This window comes from Bidens hawaiensis, unplaced genomic scaffold (genome assembly GCF_021521415.1).
Source record: "Bidens hawaiensis isolate Kalapana, Puna unplaced genomic scaffold, B.hawaiensis_p1.1 tig00019791_1, whole genome shotgun sequence".
In the NCBI taxonomy this organism is placed as follows: domain Eukaryota; kingdom Viridiplantae; phylum Streptophyta; class Magnoliopsida; order Asterales; family Asteraceae; genus Bidens; species Bidens hawaiensis.
Window position 1 is genome coordinate 375218 of NW_027493002.1, and position 21562 is coordinate 396779.

Sequence of the window (21562 nt, forward strand, 5' to 3'; positions counted from 1 at the left end):
GCAATCTATACAAATCCTGGCGGTGGGGACCTAAATTCCATCAGCATTCAGCAATGCTACAAATTAATTGTAGTGCAGCAGAATATAAGCTGGAATGCATAAATAGTACAGGTTACTGACCTTGAGTAGTGGCATACCCTTTTTCTAGATTCAATCTTGAAACAAAAAGTGAGAGATTGGAAAAGAAGAAAGATTGCACAATCTTTTCAAGATACAAGTCTTGATTTAGGGGTCATGTCTTGACCCTATAATAAGTAACTAAAAGCAAGATCCACTCACACATACATCCTTAAAGTGCCCTTCATGTTCATACATTATTATTATGTCAACTATATAACATCATCACAAAACACCTTTTTTACACTCACATTTCTTTATGCCATCTTTCTTTATTATTTATCAAACACACAAATATAGTTAGTCTTTATTATTCATCACAAGGTCACTCAAATAATCAGCCTAATGTCCTTAGCTTATGAAGTCTTGTGTCAAAGATAGAGATTTGGATTTCAATGATCTTTTATAAATAATCATATGTACAGTCACACGGTCGTTAAGCAAATTACATTATTGATTATTCACATGTGATGACAAACTATAACATGATTATGCAACCACTATATTATTCACAGATCATTTGGAGTTATACAAATGATATAGAGCCTATGGAACATATATTAAAAGCTAAAAAGAACGGGTTACCAGGATATCATTTCACTTGTTCATCATCTTATCAAGCACTGAATTGAGATCCACACGAGACTCGTTCACAGTTAGTTTTCTCACACAAGCTCTTACAAGGTCCCGCCTGAAACCCATTCCTGTGACCATGTCAACTACATCATCTACTGGAAATGTATCCCCATTCTCGTCGGATCTTGATTCCTCTATCACATCAATGGCAGTTGGTAACGCATGAGGCAGTGTTTGGGATACAGGGGTATTAATGTAATTACTTCTACTACTTTCTTCTTGGCGATGCAGAAACGATTCAACAGGTTTCACATGTGAAGTTTCATATGAAGATGACAATTCACCATGAACACAAGTATTGGAAAAACTAGTAAATTCAGGTGTATATGCAAAATGTGGAAACTGAAGGTCTGGTTTCTTTTGGGGAGGTGTATGGGATTGCTGATGTGGCGGAATGGCATATTGATGAGCTGTAAGTTCATGAGCTTGGAAGACTACTGGATGATACGAAACAGCTTGTGGCAAATTTAGTTCGTTTGATTGTCGATTATAAATTGGTGTATTACAAGATGACGATGGGGCAATATTAATTTTGTCCCTCATCGAACCATGAAGAATATTAAGCTGAAGTTGTGTTTCGGATAATTCATGTTTATCTCTCAAATACAGAACACCGTCTTGCACCTGACACGAATTAAACGAAAATATTAAAAATCATATACTTACGAAACCAATATGAAATGAAACCGTAACATTAAGTATGTAGTAATCAAAACCTCTTGTAAAATACTCTGCATCCACCTCAGCTTCCTGTGAGTTGTCCCATGATACCGTTCATCAGAGTTCTTCACATCCTCCACATGGTTATCAAGCTTGCAAGTTTCATCCTCTAGGTGAGAGATTTGTGTGCCAATACTTTCAATTTTGTGGTTAAGTTTATCAGATATGTTCTTCATTGTATTATCTAACTGACATATCAATGCCTCATTGTCAAAAGCCACAAATTCAACAATATCATTCCGGTTCATCACACCACTTGTCTGTAGAATAAACCAATACCAGATAAGTTAGGATTTTAGGTTTCATGAGCTTTAAATACGCCTGCCACTTTTATTCGCAACCAGAAACCCGAACCAAGTTGTATCCATGGAACCCAAATTCACGTTACCCGAGCCGTTCTAATTCGGTTCAGTTACTGGTTACTCGTTTCAGGGTTTCGGGTTACCCGAATAACCCCTTCTGCGCTTAATACCCATCCTAATAGTGTGCGTTCATTCGCTTAGTATTCCATCACAGATTCATTTGACTCTTGGATTGACGTTCCATCGATTTCAAGTTCTGTGGCTGTTTTACTTATAAACTCTTAACTGCTTATTTATTCTACTAATTCTATGAATTTTACACTTTTCAACTTCTCTTCGACAACAACTCTACAAGTTTTTATTTGATCGATTTCAAGTTCGTTTGACTCTAGAAGCTTTTGTTCGATCGCATTCATATCTGTTCTCAGTTTCGTTCGAAAAAAAAAGTTTACTTTCTAGTTTTAAGTTTTCCAGGTCAAATGCTCGAAACCCAAAAAACCGGGAGAATTTAGGGTTGAGTTTCAGTTATCGACTTAAAATTCTCAAGCCCGAGGAACCCAAAAGCACTACCGGAATAACACCTCTAGGTTTAAACTTTAAATTAGGGTTGATAAGGTTCAAAGAAATGTAAGCATAATCTAATTGAATGTCCAATTCAAGTTTAGGTACATGAGCTACATGCTTTATTATTGCTAGTAACATAATCCAAAATTAGTTATCAGAGAGCATATACGAACTATTATTATTATTATTATTACCTGGGAATTAGAAGGAGTTGGTCGATTAATCCCGAGGGGATGATAGGTGTGGAAACTAAAATCACAACTGCGATCATCATCATCATCATCATCATCGTAGTATTGTGATGCATCATCATCGAAGTCAGTAAGATCATCATGAGGGTTTGTGAAGTGAAAGTAATCGTTGCTTCGCGACTTAAAATGTTCCATTTTACTTTACTTACCTTACCTTACCTTACTCAATCCAACTTCAACTTCCCACGATCAAACACTTACGTTATCTGCTCTCTTTCAGTAATCATGTTATCTGACCCGGTTATGTCGAAGCACGAGATGAATCTGACCTGATCCATGACGATGTTTCCACGGATTTCGAGATGAACGAACCACGTCTTGATCTTCTTCTCCGGCTGGTTGGGATCTGCAATGACTTTTTGGGGGTGTGGAGGTGACCGCTAAGAAATCTCCAGGATCTCTTGTTCACAGACATAAAAATATGGTGGTGGCTCTTATTGAGAATGACCAACCCCTAATAAGGAAGGAGGTGGAGACCTCCTTATATAGGGAGCCTCATGGCCACCATCATGATACCCTAATGGGCCTAGCCCAGTTAGGGTTACCTCCACAAAACCCCCTCAGCCCAATAACATTGTATTAGTCCATATAATAAAATAAGCCAAACATAATAAATTTAGGGTCGTAAAACCGGGTTTAGTACCATACCCCTACAAGCCCCCCAAGTCCAGCGTTGCTCCTGGGCGCGCAAGCGTTTAGGTGGAGCGCTGGACTTTATGAGGTGTGTTAGGGCGTGAGGCGGTTTTTTCCCTTTTCTTCGGCCTTATCTTTATTGTCTTTGAGTTTTGGGAGGTTTTCTTCATGATGGTGACGAGTTGTGGTTTTTATGATAATGATGGTGCACTAGCATGAATAAGATATAGCACGCCGAATAATAAAAGCCTGCGCGCGAGGCGTCTTACGAGCTATGAGAATAATAAAATCTTGCGCTCGAGGCGTCTTACGAGCTGTATGAATAATAAAGCTTGCGCGCGAGGCGTCTTACGAGCTATAAGAATAATAAAAGCTTGCGCGCGAGGCGTCTTACGAGCTATATGAATAATAAAGCTTGCGCGCGTGAGGCGACTTACGAGCTGTAAAAATAATGAAGCCTGCGCGCGAGGCGACTTACGGATCTATGAGAATAATGAAGCCTGCGCGCGTGGCGTCTTACGAGCTGTAAGAATAATAAAAGCCTGCGCGCGAGGCGTCTTACGAGCTATAAGAATAATAAAAGCTTGCGCGCGAGGCGTCTTACGAGCTATAAGAATAATAAAATCTTGCGCGCGAGGCGTCTTACGAGCTATATGAATAATAAAGCTTGCGCGCGTGAGGCGACTTACGAGCTGTAAAAATAATGAAGCCTGCGCGCGAGGCGACTTACGGATCTATGAGAATAATGAAGCCTGCGCGCGTGGCGTCTTACGAGCTGTAAGAATAATAAAAGCCTGCGCGCGAGGCGTCTTACGAGCTATAAGAATAATAAAAGCTTGCGCGCGAGGCCTATGGGTTTATGAGGATTCCCAACCTTTAAGTTTGGCGCGTAGCCATATGGGATATTATGAGGATTCCCAACCTTTAAGTATGGCGCGTAGCCATATGGGATATTATGAGGATTCCCAACCTTTAAGTATGGCGCGTAGCCATATGGGATATTATGAGGATTCCCAACCTTTAAGTATGGCGCGTAGCCATATGGGATATTATGAGGATTCCCGACCTTTAAGTATGACGCGTAGCCATATGGGATATTATGAGGATTCCCGACCTTTAAGTATGGCGCGTAGCCATATGGGATATTATGAGGATTCCCAACCTTTAAGTATGGCGCGTAGCCATATGGGATATTATGAGGATTCCCAACCTTTAAGTATGGCACGTAGCCATGTGAGTACAATCATGGTTGTTCTTATCCTGATTTGGATTAGACTGTTCATTTGTTATGTCGCTTACGCGCGGCCTGCGCAATGTCTCCTTTATTCTCACGCGCAGATGTGGTGCGTGAGCGTGCATGATGCGTGAGCATCTAATATGCATGAGCATACGTGAAGCCCAATAACATATGTGATGCGTGAGCATATGAGATGCGTGAGCATGTGATATGCGTGAGCATACGTGATGCGTGAGCATACGTGATGCGTGAGCATATGTGGTATGCGTGAGCATACGTGATACGCGTGAGCATGCGTGATGCGTGAGCATGTGATATGCGCCACGAGCATAGGTTTTGGCTGTCCTCATGAGCATGTGATATGCGTGAGCTGTGGCGTAGAGTAATCGCCGGGAGCGCGCATGCGATCCGCTGTGGCGTAGAGTGATCGCCGGGAGCGCGCATGCGACCCGCTGTGGCGTAGAGTGATCGCCGGGGGCGCGCATGCGACCCGCTGTGGCGTAGAGTGATCGCCGGGAGCGCGCATGCGGCCCGCTGTGGCGTAGAGTGATCGCCGGGAGCGCGCATGCGGCCCGCTGTGGCGTAGAGTGATCGCCGGGAGCGCGCATGCGGCCCGCTGTGGCGTAGAGTGATCGCCGGGAGCGCGCATGCGACCCGCTGTGGCGTAGAGTGATCGCCGGGAGCGCGCATGCGGCCCGCTGTGGCGTGTAGTGATCGCCGGGAGCGCGCATGCGTCCCGCTGTGGCAGAGAGTGATCGCCAGGAGCGCGCATGCGACCCGCTGTGGCATAGAGTGATCGCCGGGAGCGCGCATGCGACCCGCTGTGGCGTAGAGTGATCGCCGGGAGCGCGCATGCGACCCGCTGTGGCGTAGAGTGATCGCCGGGAGCGCGCATGCGACCCGCACGATCTAGAGATTTTGAATATCCACATCAGGTAGGTTTTATGTAAAACCAACAGATCTAATAGGATTTATAGATCTATGAATATGAAGTGTGACTGTTGCTCAAACGAACCCAGATCTGAAAAAATCATAACTAGATTTGGTATATTTCACTTAGAAAAAACACAGATCTAAGGGTTTTCCCCAAAGGTTCGGTGGTATTTCTTCCTGTGTATTTCCAGATCTGGAAGTATTTTTTAGATCTACGGATTTTTGGATTTCCATAGAACATATCTGAAAGAAGAAACCGTAGACCCGAGATATTGATGAACAGATCGGAGGGCCGAGATGAGAAGCGAAGCGTGGTTCATTGCCGTCACACGGATAGCGCCAATATCGAAGCACGAGATGAATCTGACCTGATCCATGACGATGTTTCCACGGATTTCGAGATGAACGAACCACGTCTTGATCTTCTTCTCCGGCTGGTTGGGATCTGCAATGACTTTTGGGGGTGTGGAGGTGACCGCTAAGAAATCTCCAGGATCTCTTGTTCACAGACACAAAAATATGGTGGTGGCTGTAACACCCCGACCGATGGCGGATTATACATCGGGGCGCCACGTATTGTTTCATTACTCGTGACACTATTTGGGTGTCAATATTTAATAAATACATTTTCATTGCGCACGCGCAGGACACAAATCGTAAAGTAACATAAATCATATCATAACTTAAAATATTCAAATAACATAATGTTTTGTTACATTTTAATCTAGGTCCAAAGAAAAGAAAACATCCTACGTGTCCTTGAGATTCCCAAGAGCAGCTACAGCAAACCTGAACATGTGTTAAAATAAAACGTCAACACTTGCGTGTCGGTGAGAAATCAAGTTTAATAGATATAAATAGATAATAACTAACACTGCGCGCAACATGTGCTTAACTGGGGTTTAACATAGGGTGTAATCAGATTGTGATCAAGCCTAAATAGATCATAGCTCATAGTTCAATCCGTGCTCCCAATCGAGCACAAAAACAAATAAATCATACGTGCATGTGTAAACAAAACAAGAAAACCGTAAACGATAGGTCTCCCGTGTTCATCTAATGGATCCATGAAAACTTCGGAATAGGCCGAACAAAGCGGTTAATGATTCACACATACAAATAAACAGCCAAGTAAACGTCCATAACACATGGGGTTTTGCGCACATAAATTTCATAAACAAGTTTAAGACTCAAGTTGTACGAACACATGAACATCCCAAAACGTTAAAAATAAAAGGGGATTAAGTACGAGATTACTCACTTGTAAACGGTGCGTTGAAAGATAATGCAAGAATCCAAATTTTAAACAAGCACAAGTTAACCTATAAATAAGAGGTTATTGGTTTAACGATTGGTTTTTATGTTTTGAATATATGCAGTAAGTATCGATTTTTGTTAGTTAAATAAATTAAAACAGGGTATATATATTTATTTTTACTGAGATTCTGGGCAGAACAGAAGAGAAGACGGAGGTAGAGAGAGGGATTGGGGCTGCTGAGTAACTAGGGCAGAGAGCAAAGGGAGAGAGATTAAGTGTAGTGTGTGTAGTGTTAATAGACAAGAAATTAGCTTAATTTATAGGAAAACCCAAGGGAACACAATCCCTTGAAAAGGGGAAAAGATCTTATCAAATCCAGCAAAAGGTATTAAAAAGCATAAGAAACCAAAAGCAAAAGATATCAAAAGATATGCCGGCAGCTGCAGGGGATGGGGAAAAGCTGACAGGTTGCAGGTAAAGCATGGGAGGTGTCAGATAAAGCACTGTTCAAGACATGCAAAAGAAGATTTCAAAAGATTATGTTAGTCACTTTTTCTGTCAACCAATAGGATTGGTGCGCATGCTGCGCCGAAAGTGGCTTTTCGGACAGATGTCGGAACTGACCTACAGTGCTCATACCAAAGATAAGATATTTCAAAAGCATACAGGCTGGCTTAAACTGGAGAAAAGACTTAAGTGCCTAGCGCGAGAAGGCTCGAGCGCGAGGGCGAAGGCAGACAGAACAATCCTTAGCGCACCGCGGGAAGAACAACAATCCTTAGCGCACCGCGGGAAGAACTACAATCCTTTGCGCGCCGCGGGAAGAACTACAATCCTTAGCGCGCCGCGGGAAGAACTACAATCCTTAGCGCGCCGCGGGAAGAACTACAATCCTTCGCGCGCTGCGGGAAGAACTACAATCCTTAGCGCGCCGAGGGAACAGTTCGCCTCGCGTATCGCAGGAACAGCTGGTCTTCACGCAGGCTTCCCTGTAAGGAGTCTGGCGCGTGGAGCTGCGCAGACATCCTTAGGCGGGAAGAACCAAAGGACAAGCAAAGAGTTAAGAGAAAAAGGGGTTTTAGGCTTAAGGGTTAAACAGAGGGGCGGGACGGCGACAAGAGAGAAAAGGGAGGCGGGATGGCGACAAGAAAGAGAAAGAGGCGGGACGGCGGAAAGGAAATTATTATTATTAGTAAGTAATATAAAAATATATATATATAATTTATTTAATGTTAAATTTACAAAGATTAATAATCAACTTTTAAATCATAAAAAAAAAAAGAATCGGATTCGAAAACGGGTACCTGGGTCGGGTCGAATTGGGCAGATGTCACAGTCTCCCCTACTTTAAGAAATTTCGTCCCGAAATTTATCTCGAAGTAGGTTGCGCAGAGAAAAGGTGCGGGTACTTGATCTTCATCTGATCTTCCCTTTCCCAAGTGAACTCGGCTCCGCGCTTGGACTGCCAACGAACTTTGACAATAGGGATGCGACTGCGCTTGGTTTGCTTTACCTCGCGATCCATAATCTCAACAGGCTTCTCAACGAAATGCATAGACTCATCAACTTGAACTTCATCAAGTGGTATGTGGAGGTTCTCGTCAGCTAAACATTTCTTGAGATTGGATACATGGAAAGTTGGATGCACATTGCTGAGCGCGGGCGGCAGGTCCAGTTTGTAGGCAACTTTTCCCACCCTCGCAAGAATCTTGAACGGACCAACATAACGAGGTGCAAGCTTACCTTTCTTCCCAAAGCGGACAACACCCTTCCAGGGCGACACTTTGAGGAGAACAAGATCACCAACTAGAAATTCGAGAGGCTTCCGCCTGCGATCTGCGTAACTCTTCTGTCGGCTTCTGGCAGTCAGCAGATGATCACGGATCTTGGCGATTTTATCGGTTGTCTCTTGAACTAGTTCGGGTCCTGTGAGTTGAACTTCACCCACTTCGTTCCAACAAATCGGCGAGCGGCACTTTCGACCGTAAAGTGCTTCAAATGGGGCCATACCGATGCTGGAATGATAGCTGTTATTATAAGAGAACTCGATCAGAGGTAGGTGTGAATCCCAATTACCTCCAAAATCAAGAACACAAGATCGAAGCATATCCTCAAGGGTTTGGATGGTTCGCTCAGACTGTCCGTCAGTCTGAGGATGATATGCAGTACTCATGTCCAAACGAGTTCCTAACGCAGTTTGGAGAGATTTCCAAAAGCGAGATATAAAACGGCCATCGCGATCGGATATGATGCTCAAGGGAGTACCATGACGGCAGACAATTTCATTGACATATAGATGCGCAAGTTGTTCAACACGGTAGGTTTCACGAATGGGCAGAAAGTGGGCAGACTTGGTCAATCGATCCACTATTACCCAAATGCTATCATGTTTGCTTGCGTTCAAGGGTAACTTGGTGATAAAGTCCATTGCTATACTTTCCCATTTCCACGTAGGAATTTCAGGTTGTTCGAGCAAACCAGATGGGCGTTGATGTTCAGCTTTTACCTTAGCACAAGTTAGGCATTTAGCTACGAACACAGCAATATCCTTTTTCATACCAGGCCACCAATAAGAAAGGCGCAAATCTTTGTACATTTTGTCAGCACCAGGATGAACGGAATACCGAGTTTTGTGTGCTTCACTCAGTATGACAGAGCGAAGATTCTCATCATTGGGGATCCAGATGCGATTGAGATAACAGAGAATTCCATTCAGGTTAGGGACTAGATGCGCTTCTACACCACACGCTAACTCGTCGCGTAGGTTGCCTTTGCTGATCGATGCGCGCTGCGCGTCGCGAATGCGCGATTCAAGATTGCTTTGGATCGGCGCGAAACGAAGCTGCGTGCGCGGCAAGATACAGTTGAGTTGACTGGGTTTGCGGCTGAGCGCATCGGCTACCACATTAGCCTTTCCAGGGTGATATCGGATCTCACAATCGTAATCGCTGATGAGTTCGTTCCATCGGCGTTGTCTCATGTTAAGTTCCTTTTGATCAAAAATGTGCTGAAGGCTTTTATGGTCTGTGTAAATGATACACTTAGTCACATAGAGGTAGTGTCTCCAGATTTTTAAGGCAAATACAACTGCACCAAGTTCGAGGTCGTGAGTCGTATAATTCTTTTCATGAATTTTGAGTTACCTTGACGCGTAAGCGATAACCTTGCCTCGTTGCATAAGTACACAACCGAGACCTTGGTTGGAGGCATCACAGTAAACGACAAAGTCGTCAGTACCCTCTGGTAATGTTAGAACAGGAGCTTCGCACAACAAATGCTTGAGCGTTTGAAAGGCTTCTTCTTGCTTCGAGCCCCAAATATACGGTTTGCCTTTGTGCGTTAATGCTGTTAAAGGCAAGGCGATTTTTGAGAAGTTCGAAATGAATCGCCGGTAGTAACCAGCTAAGCCCAAAAAGGAACGGATTTCGGTAGGAGTGGACGGTGCAATCCAGTTCTTGATTGCTTCAATTTTGGATGGGTCGACATGAATACCCATCTTGTTTACAACATGACCAAGAAACTGTACTTCATCAGACCAAAACTCACACTTGGAGAGTTTGGCATAGAGTTGTTCAGTTCGAAGCTTTTGCAACACCAACTGAAGATATTGTTCATGCTCGGCCTTGGTTTTGGAATACACCAGAACATCATCGATAAACACGATCACGAATTGGTCCAAGAAAGGCCTACACACCCGGTTCATTAGATCCATGAAGACAGCGGGTGCGTTGGTTAAACCGAAGGGCATGACCAAGAATTCAAAATGACCGTAGGGGGTTCGAAAAGCAGTCTTGGGAATATCTTCTTCTCGGATACGCAACTAGTGATAGCCAGAACGGAGATCGATTTTGGAGAAACAAGAGGCACCTTGGAGTTGGTCAAAGAGGTCGTCAATACGCGGTAAGGGGTACCGGTTCTTAATGGTGAGCTTGTTCAGCTCGCGGTAATCGATACACATGCGAAACGAACCGTCTTTCTTTTTAACGAACAACACCGGAGCACCCCACGGCGAAGAGCTAGGGCGAATGAATCCTTTATCGGTCAACTCTTGAAGTTGACTTGCTAATTCTTGCATTTCAGCGGGTGCAAGTCGATAAGGAGATTTGGCTACGGGGGATGCACCAGGGACAAGATCAACACGAAACTCGACTTCCCGAGCGGGAGGTAAACCAGAAAGATCATCGGGAAAGACTTCAGGAAAGTCACGCACGATGGGGATTTCAGAAAGTTTCTTCTTTCCTTCATCGGGTTTGACTACATGAGCTAAGAACGCGACACATTTCTTCCGCAAAAGTCTTCGGGCTTCAGAGCATGACATAAGTTTAAGACCGTTAAATGGTTTCTCGCCGTAGATATGAAGATCTTGACCATTTTCCCGAGGTATGCGAATCAACTTCTTGGCGCAGATTACTTCGGCGCGATTTTGCGAGAGCCAGTCCATTCCAATAATCACATCAAAACTTCCAAGAGGCATGGGAATGAGGTCGATTAGAAAATCATGTTCATTAAGGTTAAGCGTACAATCTTTGATCACGGAGTTTATTAAAATAGTTTCACCATTAGCCAATTCAACTGAAAAGTTTTCGTTTAAGTTTACTCGCGGTCGCGCAAGTTTTTGTTCAAATGCGCGAGAAATAAAACTTCTATCGGCGCCAGTATCAAAAAGTATAGATGCATATTGTCCGTTAAGTAAAAATGTACCATTAACCACGTCATTATTCGCTTGCGCTTGGTGCGCGGTTATATTAAAAGCTCGTCCGCGCGTCACTTGGTTTGAAATTTGGTTAACCGGATTAGCTTGCGTAATTTGTACTTGCAGTCTCGGGCACGCGTTCCGGAAATGACTGGGGTCACCGCAGTTATAGCACGACCTGGGTCGTGGATTAGGGTATGTTGGTTGTGGGTTTAGCGGGTAAGTTGGTGGTGTTTGCGCGATTGGGTTGGCGGGAAGGACTCTACAGTTCTCAGCAGTGTGACCAGTACGGCCACATCGGTTACATTGTCGACGCGGGACTTGAGCTGGATGGTGAAGTCTACAGGTTGGGCAAAAGGGTTGGTTTCCTGTGTAAGGTTTCTTCGTTGACGGGGCAAGGAGTGCGGGATTGGTTAAGGCATAGTTATGAACTACAGGGGGTGTTGGGTAGGTTGACAGTGGGTTAGAAGCGTATACTAGAGGTTGGTAGGCGGGTTGCTGGACAACGAGCGGGTTGGTAAGCGCGTAGGTTTGATGATTGGGTCTGCGCCTACGCTTGAGGTTGTTACGGTTTGAGGGTTCTGGCTTGGTTTCTGTTGGTTGTGGGACAGTCTTGGTGAGTTTGGTCTTTTCGGCTCCCCGCAGGAACAGGGTTCCTGCCCTGACATGGTTGTCGCTGAGCACAGCGGCCAACTCGATGGCGTCAGAGAGGGTTGCTGGGTTCCTGGCCCATACAGAATCTTGAATTTCCATGGGGAGACCCCCAAGAAACTTCTCGATGGCTCGGCGGGAAGGGGTAACTAGGTGCGGGACAAGCAAACTTAGTTCGTGGAAGCGCGTAGCGTACTCGCGCGCTTCGCCACTGTACTGCTTCAAGTTCCAAAATTCCTCCTCAAGGCGCTTTATTTCGTTGGGAGGGCAGAATTCTCTAGTCAAAAGTTCCTTGAATTCCTCCCAGAGCATGCTAGAAGCAGCCTCTGCGCCACGCGCGTGAGCTACTCCGTTCCACCAAGTAAGCGCCCTTGATTCTATGACACTTGAGGCATATAAGGTTCGTCGGTCTGGAGGGCATTGGGTATGGAGGAAGGTGTTCTCAATTTTCTCGAGCCATTGGAGCATTACGGTGGCTCCTTCAAGCCCTATGAATTTCGGAGGGTTACCCGCATTAAATGATTTAATATTGTATCCGGAGGGGTTGGTATTATTTTGGTTTAAGGCTTGGGCTATTGCGGCGGCCATTTCCTGGGAACGTTGCTGCATTCGTCTGCGCGCGGCTTCTCTCCTCTAATGACGGCGAGCTGATAGCGGAGGCATTCTATAAAAGTTTTAATTTTTGTTAATATCTTGGTATGGGAAATCGTTTTAGCGCAAAGTATATCGTCGTAAAGCTTGTTTCGCGGAGTTAAATGCTATCAAATTTTGAAGTAAAATATGAATTTAAATGTAAACTTAATACAAGTAATGAAATTGAATTGAAAATCGACAATTCATGCATCATCATGACTTTTCAAATCTTCAATTTAAACTATCGAGTAAATGAATATTGGAGATTGACAATTCATGTATCACCATGACTTTTCAAATCTTCAATTTAAAACATAAAGTTAATTGGGGATTGAAAATCAACTATTCATGTATCACCATGACTTTTCGGATTTTCAATGCCAAATCCCAACAACAAACGAATATGTAAGTAAAGAGATAAATTGAAATTTAACAATAAAAATCGAAAGATCGCGGATAAAACACGAAATCATGTGCTGCGTATGCGCAAGCATATTTTATAAATATCGAGTAAATAACAATTAGCGCACAAACATGAGATATTTCTCATGCGCGAGAAGGGACTCTTAGGTATTCTAGGTCGTTACGTCTAACCACCTATCCTAAAGTCACGGAGCTCTGATACCAATCTGTAACACCCCGACCGATGGCGGATTATACATCGGGGCGCCACGTATTGTTTCATTACTCGTGACACTATTTGGGTGTCAATATTTAATAAATACATTTTCATTGCGCACGCGCAGGACACAAATCGTAAAGTAACATAAATCATATCATAACTTAAAATATTCAAATAACATAATGTTTTGTTACATTTTAATCTAGGTCCAAAGAAAAGAAAACATCCTACGTGTCCTTGAGATTCCCAAGAGCAGCTACAGCAAACCTGAACATGTGTTAAAATAAAACGTCAACACTTGCGTGTCGGTGAGAAATCAAGTTTAATAGATATAAATAGATAATAACTAACACTGCGCGCAACATGTGCTTAACTGGGGTTTAACATAGGGTGTAATCAGATTGTGATCAAGCCTAAATAGATCATAGCTCATAGTTCAATCCGTGCTCCCAATCGAGCACAAAAACAAATAAATCATACGTGCATGTGTAAACAAAACAAGAAAACCGTAAACGATAGGTCTCCCGTGTTCATCTAATGGATCCATGAAAACTTCGGAATAGGCCGAACAAAGCGGTTAATGATTCACACATACAAATAAACAGCCAAGTAAACGTCCATAACACATGGGGTTTTGCCACATAAATTTCATAAACAAGTTTAAGACTCAAGTTGTACGAACACATGAACATCCCAAAACGTTAAAAATAAAAGGGGATTAAGTACGAGATTACTCACTTGTAAACGGTGCGTTGAAAGATAATGCAAGAATCCAAATTTTAAACAAGCACAAGTTAACCTATAAATAAGAGGTTATTGGTTTAACGATTGGTTTTTATGTTTTGAATATATGCAGTAAGTATCGATTTTTGTTAGTTAAATAAATTAAAACAGGGTATATATATTTATTTTTACCGAGATTCTGGGCAGAACAGAAGAGAAGACGGAGGTAGAGAGAGGGATTGGGGCTACTGAGGAACTAGGGCAGAGAGCAAAGGGAGAGAGATTAAGTGTAGTGTGTGTAGTGTTAATAGACAAGAAATTAGCTTAATTTATAGGAAAACCCAAGGGAACACAATCCCTTGAAAAGGGGAAAAGATCTTATCAAATCCAGCAAAAGGTATTAAAAAGCATAAGAAACCAAAAGCAAAAGATATCAAAAGATATGCCGGCAGCTGCAGGGGATGGGGAAAAGCTGACAGGTTGCAGGTAAAGCATGGGAGGTGTCAGATAAAGCACTGTTCAAGACATGCAAAAGAAGATTTCAAAAGATTATGTTAGTCACTTTTTCTGTCAACCAATAGGATTGGTGCGCATGCTGCGCCGAAAGTGGCTTTTCGGACAGATGTCGGAACTGACCTACAGTGCTTATACCAAAGATAAGATATTTCAAAAGCATACAGGCTGGCTTAAACTGGAGAAAAGACTTAAGTGCCTAGCGCGAGAAGGCTCGAGCGCGAGGGCGAAGGCAGACAGAACAATCCTTAGCGCGCCGCGGGAAGAACAACAATCCTTAGCGCGCCGCGGGAAGAACAACAATCCTTAGCGCGCCGCGGGAAGAACTACAATCCTTAGCGCGCCGCGGGAAGAACTACAATCCTTAGCGCGCCGCGGGAAGAACTACAATCCTTAGCGCGCCGCGGGAAGAACTACAATCCTTAGCGCGCCGCGGGAAGAACTACAATCCTTAGCGCGCCGCGGGAAGAACTACAATCCTTCGCGCGCCGCGGGAAGAACTACAATCCTTAGCGCGCCGAGGGAACAGTTCGCCTCGCGTATCGCAGGAACAGCTGGTCTTCACGCAGGCTTCCCTGTAAGGAGTCTGGCGCGTGGAGTTGCGCAGACATCCTTAGGCGGGAAGAACCAAAGGACAAGCAAAGAGTTAAGAGAAAAAGGGGTTTCAGGCTTAAGGGTTAAACAGAGGGGCGGGACGGCGACAAGAGAGAAAAGGGAGGCGGGATGGCGACAAGAAAGAGAAAGAGGCGGGACGGCGGAAAGGAAATTATTATTATTAGTAAGTAATATAAAAATATATATATATATATATATATAATTTATTTAATGTTAAATTTACAAAGATTAATAATCAACTTTTAAATCATAAAAAAAAAAAGAATTGGATTCGAAAACGGGTACCTGGGTCGGGTCGAATTGGGCAGATGTCACAGTGGCTCTTATTGAGAATGACCAACCCCTAATAAGGAGGTGGAGACCTCCTTATATAGGGAGCCTCATGGCCACCATCATGGTACCCTAATGGGCCTAGCCCAGTTAGGGTTACCTCCACAAAACCCCCTCAGCCCAATAACATTGTATTAGTCCATATAATAAAATAAGCCAAACATAATAAATTTAGGGTCGTAAAACCGGGTTTAGTACCATACCCCTACAGGTTCCATTCATTAAACACAGGTTTTTTATTTTCAAAATGGTAGTCAAACCGAGTCACTTATTTGGCTTTAAACTGAACCGGCCTGACTAGTTAGTTATTAAACGAAAGTCACATTAGGTCTGTTAGGAGGGCTTGATAGTTTTCTGGTTAAATTATGACCCAAATCACTTCGTTAATCTCTGAACTTAATGAGTTGCTGGCTAAATTCACCACATCGAGATACAGTCGTCTTTTGATCCAGGAAAAACCCTCACTTAAGGTCAACGCCCATGAACAATTGCACGAAAACCCGTTAAATTCAAATATCCAACTAGTGAAAGCCACATACTCGCGTAATATAGTAGTATTTGTATTTCATCATCATCCTAGTGCCACTGAAACTAAATGTTGAGAGCAGGAATCCAACATGGGTCACATGAAACACGTATCTACCTTACCACTCCAACACTAGCTCATTGACAAGATCAAAACCAATTGTTACCAAGGTTTGATTTCACGGTTTAGGTTTATTAAAACTAAATGTTGATAATAACATCTAAGTTTTGCATGAAAAAACCATGCATCATATCAGTCATTATCTAAACTCCATTATGGCACATTATTTTTGGTTATTTATGTTAGACCCAGGATTAGAGGTGAAAAAAACCCTGCACTCAGAACCGGATCCGAAAAAAAATATTCGGAACCGGAACCGACCCTACCCGTAGGGTATGGATAGGGTATGCTTTTTGAGCTCAATACCCGTACCCGAAACCGTACCCGTTTTATACCCATAAATACCCGAAACTGGTTATACCTCATACCCATACCCGGTTATACCCGATAACAGTTTTCTAATACCCAAAATAATACATGAGTTTTTATAGTATATTTTTATGTTTACTTCACAACTTTTATGTTTAAGTTTTCTTTAAATGCATATTATTAAGTAAATAATTTGTACTTAAGTGGATTTATGATTTTTGTAATATAGTTTAATTACTTTAATAAATTACAAAGCAAATTTTAGTTTTAAACAAATTTAAAAATGAATAAATAATTTACAAATTCAAAACCGGTATTAATACCCGGTCGTACCCGGTTCCAATACCCGAACCCGATTATACCCTACCCGGGTGCATAGGGTTGAGTTTTTCTCGTCAATACCCTACCCGAACCCTACCCGATTTCTCTCAATACCCGATTTTACAATACCCGATTATACCCGAAACTAGTTTCATACTCGAACCCAGGTATTAGAAAAACCCGATTTGTGCACCTCTACCCAGGATTAAGTGCAATATTCTGTCAGGTTTTATTCAGGAGTTTTTAAACTAAAAACCCTTCATTTTGAATAGGTATAAGAAACATCCACAAAACCAAACCCATGACCATGAGAAACCGTGACATCACACATGCATTTAAATTCAATGCAACAACAAAATAGTCAAACGAATAAGCACCCATCGAACAAGTTACTTCAAATGAATGACCAAGAACATATCAGAAGCTTAAACCCATTTGTGTCTAGATGACTACTGAACTTCAAACAAAACATAATAAACAGAGCGTTATACACGAATGGTTTTTTGTGAAAAAAAACGTTCACCACATAGCATGACGTTTGGCGAGCTTTTCAAACAAAAATACCAAACAGACACAACTACAAAGTTGATTGCATGTTTACAATTTCTCATTTTCAGTGTCCATTGGGTTTATGTTTTCCTCGTCATCTTTGTCGCAAACTACTGTCTCGGTTACTACTTTGCCCTGCTTTTGTTCCAGGTCCTGCTTCAATCTTTGGATCTCCACATCCTTGTTTTCTAGTTTCTCTTCCAATACTAGTGTCTGCAACAAACCAAAAACATGTTAAGTAACCATTTTTGGGTGCATATAGTTAAGTTCAGTACAGAAGTCTTGTTTCATTAAACATCAAGAAAGGGTTTAAGAAAAACAAACCATTTCATTTGATTTTTCAGCTTCGTTTGTCAATCCCTCCATGTGCTTGCTAAGTCCTGCATAAACAAGTATGATTAACATTTAGTGTAGACTTAATTTTATAATATAAGTGGTCTTAAAATGAGAGAGAAAAAGAAAATTTAATGTCCATATTAAAAATAGAAATAGAACACTAACCTTCAAAATGATTTTTGAGCTCTAGATTTTGAGATTTCTGCAAAGCAAGTTTCATTGATAATTCATGTATCTGCAAGGCAAAAAAATGTGAATCAATCATTAATATTTAATCAGAACCTTTTAGTTCTAGATAATTTAATCTTTTTTTACAAAATGTATATCACCTTTCCTTCCCTAGCCTGATTTCCAATCTCCTCATTTTCCTCCTGCAGAGTCCTGCACTTAGCCATTAACATCTTCCCCATCTTACTTTGTGGAGTGAAACTAACCGCATCAATATTACTTTGCACCTCCTTTATTTTTTTATCCTTTTCCTCTACCAAATTCTGAAATCATGATAGCATTAACTACAAATACCTTACACAGTAATAATTGTATCTTTACTTTTTTAACTTGTATTGGCAGTAAATTTATGTTACTAAGATGTTACATACAGCTTCATCATTCAACATCAGTTTTATACTGAACCTTTAAACTTAAACATTTTAATTTACATAATGGTTATGCAATTTCATCAAAACATCTAGGCGCTTGATCCTTGTACCTTCAAACGTGTAAACTCTTCATGAATTGCTGGATCAAGTAACAGTCTTCTTGCCTGCAAAATTTTCACAAAATGTCATACCAAGAAAGTCAACAAAATAAATAAAAAAAGATAAATCAATTTCAGCTTTTCTAGGGAGAAAGGAATACCGTAGGGGTTTTTCTTTACCTGTTCTTGGTCACACACCATTATGTTTTCCTCTTTTCATATATTTTCTATATTGTTATCTATACATGTATTGGTATTATTAATTGTACTACGTGCTATTAGCAATTTTATTACTATCAAACTTTGATGCTCTTTATTTTCTCTCATACAATGTTACTCTGAGCTGAGGGTCTCCCTGGAAGCCACCTCTCTATCCCGTCGGATAGAGGTACGGTGTGCCTACATCCCACCCTCCCCAGACCCTACTTATAGCTTTGCTATTGGTGGGACCCCACTGGGTATGATTGATTGATTGATCTAGTGTGGTTTAATCATTACTGCAGTTGACATTTTTGCACTTTATAAAGGCATGTCAGCTATGAAAGTTGAAGCTAGTTTCACTCCAAAACTAAAAGAGTACAAAGTTGGACACAATGTACCTCATTCTGGCTTTAGGGATAATAAGAGATTATAATAACCAATGACATACCTGCATCGATGGAGGCTTGAGTTGTGATCTTAAATCCCGAACTGCAGACTGAAATAATTGAACATAAATAGCAGTTAGGCGGGTAGTGAAGAAGGTCAGTGTGTGCTTCGATCGATTTGAGTCAGTTTTAGGCTCAAACTAAACCCAAAATTCTTTTTTCAGATTTTGGGAAGCATTTGGTTTCGGCCTTTTCAGATTTATCATTTGGGCTTGAAATTTTTTAGCTAAGAAAAAAAATTGGCCAAAATGATGTATTTTTGGCTTCAGTTATTTTGGCTACGGTGGTTTTTTGGGTCTCATGCACAACCCTAAGTGAAAGTATCCAGTAAAATATCTTTTGAAATAACCCAACAAAATTCTAGAGAAAAACAACTAAGAGCGCCAATTGTTTAACATAAATTGGTAGATATAGTGGCGATAAGAGATCAATTATTACATAACCTGTGAATATAACTATATAAGTCCATTATATATTCACACAACTGAAAAAAATTATACCTTTAAATCTGCTATCTCCTGCTCCCGTTTTGCAATGGTTACTATAAAAGCAGCTTCCTTTTTCTTTGCTTTTTCTAGCTGAAAACAAGAATACAATATATAATGTCAATTAGAACTCAAAAGTCAGGATTGATATTTCATTACTAACACAAAAGCATTATTATGTAACCTGCTCTCTGAGTGTTCCCTCCGAAGATTTTAAATCGTGGAGATAACCGATAACAACGTTAGGTTCTACATGGAAAATGGTTCATATATCAATAAACCCATAAATAATTAAAAATCATATTTTATGTGTTCTATTTTTAAAATGATAGTAATATGTATTTACAGAAACTAACCAACTGATGTGCCTGTTGTAGCAGACTCATTCTGAAATATAGAATGCCATTTTTGAATTTCTGACTTTGCAGCTTCAAGCTCTAACTGAAAACAATATCAACAATTTAATGTTACGTACCATGAGGATTTTGAAGACTAAAAGGTCATTTAGAACAAGTGTAAAAGTAACATCATACATACTTGGCATGTTGCAAGATTATCCTTACAGCTCTGGAGACTACAAAAGACAACAAATAGAAAGATGTGAATGGGTTGACTTATGCATGAATTATGATCCAACTATAAGTACTTCAAAAAGAATATAATCTATATCAGCTAACAGTACCTCTCGCGAAGGGATAAAATCATCCCAGTAGTCACACCTGGTACAGTTTCTTCTACTTTTGAGTTAGCCTGAGATAAAAACAAAGCAGTAATAAGCACGAAAATTATCAAAATAGCACTCATTTGACAACGAAAATTATATAATAAAATGTAAAGATAAAATGTTTTCTTAGGTGACAAGTCTTATATACCATATAATTTGGAATATATGATTGTTTGCTCAAAAAACAAAAAAATGGAAACCTTTACCGTTTCGTGCTGATGAATTTATATTGAAAAACAATTTAAATACTTCTAAGCGATCTTAATTCAAAATACCTCTTGAAAGATCACATGTAAATATATTTTAACAGATACAACGAGTGATTTAGTCTCTAAATTATTTCGCATAAACCCTCACACGTTTAACTCTTTATTCAGGAATATATACAGAATTGTTGTTGTGAGTGATTTAACTCCTCAAAAACTTAGTCTTTGATTTACAAGTTAAGGCATTAATGTTTATACGTCTTATTGAAAAAATCGAAGGACTAAACCAAAAAATCGAACTTTAAGGACTTCATCAATCACAAAAATATTTAGGGACTAAACCACATTTCGGCGGAAGTACGTGGATATTAATCTGTTAATGCATATAAAAACTGATTGTGGAAATAACTGTATTTCAAGAGAAAGTAAACCTCGTAGTAGATGTTAAATTGTAAAGCAAATAAAAATCAATAAAACTACAAACATACGAAGTAACGTCGTCTAAAGGTAACCAAAAGAAACTGGTTACAAACAAATAGTATTAGAAATTTTTAACTTGAGACAGAAGGCACAACGTTCATTGACTATGTGTTTTATTTAAGATGCTCTTGGCCTAGAATGATCTAATACTCTCCATTTCATCCTAGATACTTAAGGCAATATATGTTTCAACATATCGTCTTATGGTCGTTGATAGTAGAACCTAAAAGGCTCAAGGTTGTCGGTCCAAGTTTAAGTTATTCATTTGCTTACAATGGTATGAAAAGTTGGAAACAAAGTGTTTAATAATTTTATAATTTCATGTGTTGTTACTTGTTAGCAATAAGGTTGCTGCTCTTAATAGCATACACCCAAAGTTAAGGCTGAATATAAGCAATAATATAAAGAAAGAAAACCTTTTTGGAGCCAAATATATCGTCCTCGTCATCATCAAGATCTGCAAATCCTCTCTTAGTGCCTAAAATCATATTACGAAATCAAAACCTAAAAGGAAAATGATGATGATGATGATTAAGTAAAGAGGAAATTAATAATAGTAATAACCTGGACGCCTGGTTCCGGTAAAATCCCCCATCGAATTCATCATCCTGCAATTGCAATTAATTAGGAAAATGAAGAAGTGATTAATTAAGAGATAGAAACCCTAGAAATTTATGAGACTTACGTCGTCTATGTGAGCACGAGATGCCATAGGTGTTAACAACAGTTTT

General features: G+C 40.9%; 2 protein-coding genes across 2 annotated transcripts; both read right to left on the reverse strand.

Moving 5' to 3' along the window:
• Nucleotides 1-474: 474 nt before the first annotated feature.
• On the reverse strand, nt 475-2734 carry LOC143559207 (uncharacterized). Its single transcript, XM_077047862.1, has 3 exons — nt 2534-2734; nt 1470-1733; nt 475-1377 (listed from the first exon to the last, which is right to left on the reverse strand). The coding sequence occupies exons 1-3, from the start codon at nt 2723-2725 to the stop codon at nt 715-717; spliced, it is 1119 nt and encodes a 372-aa protein (XP_076903977.1). The 5' UTR covers nt 2726-2734; the 3' UTR covers nt 475-714.
• Nucleotides 2735-17056: 14322 nt separating this feature from the next.
• On the reverse strand, nt 17057-21433 carry LOC143559208 (FKBP12-interacting protein of 37 kDa-like). The gene is made up of 13 exons (XM_077047863.1): nt 21396-21433; nt 21248-21309; nt 20104-20171; nt 19959-19995; nt 19778-19862; nt 19606-19670; nt 19437-19514; nt 18939-18986; nt 18302-18355; nt 17922-18083; nt 17758-17827; nt 17581-17636; nt 17057-17469 (listed from the first exon to the last, which is right to left on the reverse strand). The coding sequence occupies exons 1-13, from the start codon at nt 21424-21426 to the stop codon at nt 17305-17307; spliced, it is 981 nt and encodes a 326-aa protein (XP_076903978.1). The 5' UTR covers nt 21427-21433; the 3' UTR covers nt 17057-17304.
• Nucleotides 21434-21562: the final 129 nt, after the last annotated feature.

Excerpts from the sequence above, each read along its gene's own strand:
- LOC143559207 (XM_077047862.1), bottom strand. The coding sequence starts at position 2,725 with ATGGAACATTTTAAGTCGCGAAGCAACGATTACTTTCACTTCACAAAC. Across the intron at positions 1,734-2,533 it reads CAACTCCTTCTAATTCCCAG|ACAAGTGGTGTGATGAACCG; the intron begins GTAATAATAATA and ends TTTATTCTACAG. Across the intron at positions 1,378-1,469 it reads TGCAGAGTATTTTACAAGAG|GTGCAAGACGGTGTTCTGTA; the intron begins GTTTTGATTACT and ends AATTCGTGTCAG.
- LOC143559208 (XM_077047863.1), bottom strand. The coding sequence starts at position 21,426 with ATGGGGGATTTTACCGGAACCAGGCGTCCAG. Across the intron at positions 20,172-21,247 it reads ATATATTTGGCTCCAAAAAG|GCTAACTCAAAAGTAGAAGA; the intron begins GTTTTCTTTCTT and ends TTTTTATCTCAG. Across the intron at positions 17,828-17,921 it reads ATCAGGCTAGGGAAGGAAAG|ATACATGAATTATCAATGAA; the intron begins GTGATATACATT and ends TTTGCCTTGCAG.